The sequence below is a fragment of the Orycteropus afer genome, unplaced genomic scaffold, assembly GCF_000298275.1.
Source record: "Orycteropus afer afer isolate SDZICR_OR568_19922 unplaced genomic scaffold, OryAfe1.0 scaffold00713, whole genome shotgun sequence".
Taxonomy (NCBI): domain Eukaryota; kingdom Metazoa; phylum Chordata; class Mammalia; order Tubulidentata; family Orycteropodidae; genus Orycteropus; species Orycteropus afer.
In genome coordinates, this window is record NW_006922300.1 from 218,950 (window position 1) to 219,481 (window position 532).

General features: G+C 67.5%; 1 protein-coding gene across 1 annotated transcript in view; it reads right to left on the reverse strand.

Annotated features, from left to right (window-relative positions):
- The window catches only part of FLNA (filamin A), a 21,255-nt gene extending 20,900 nt beyond the window's left edge, over positions 1-355 (reverse strand). Inside the window, exon 1 of the mRNA XM_007957147.1 lies at positions 1-355. This exon is cut by the window's left edge and continues 3 nt beyond it. Coding sequence (XP_007955338.1) covers positions 1-355 — 355 coding nt within the window.
- Between the last annotated feature and the right edge of the window lie 177 nt (positions 356-532).

The following is a 532-nucleotide window of genomic DNA, read 5'->3' on the forward strand; positions in this document are numbered from 1 at the left end:
TGCTCTCGCGGTCGAGGAACTCCAGCGCCACCGACACGTTCTCCAGCTGCATCTGGCGGAAAGTGGGCCGTTGGTTGTGCTTACGGTGCATCTTCTTCTGGCTGAGCACCTCCAGCAGCGCGATGAGCCGCAGCCCGTCGCTCAGGTCCGTCTGCAGGTTGGCGATGCGCTTGCTCACGCACTTGAGGTGCTCGTTACACCAGCGCGTGAACGTGTTCTGCTGGATCTTCTTCCACGGAGCGTCCTCCGCCAGGTCCTTCTCGGTGGCCGGCATCTCGGAGTCCCGCGTGTCGGCGCCGCCGCCCAGAGCCGCGCCCGCCGCGCTCTGGCCCGCCCGGGCGTGCGAGCTACTCATTTTGAGGCGCGAGGAGCCGGGGGCGGTGCTGCAGTCTCGGCGAGGGGACGGCCCTTTAATTAAAGTCGCAGGCACCCAGGCGTGCGCAGGCCGAGGCCGAGAGCAGAGGTTGGGCTGCGGAGAGAACGAGCCCTTTAAATGCGGACGGAGGGCGGAGCCGGGAGGCGGGGCTCTGGC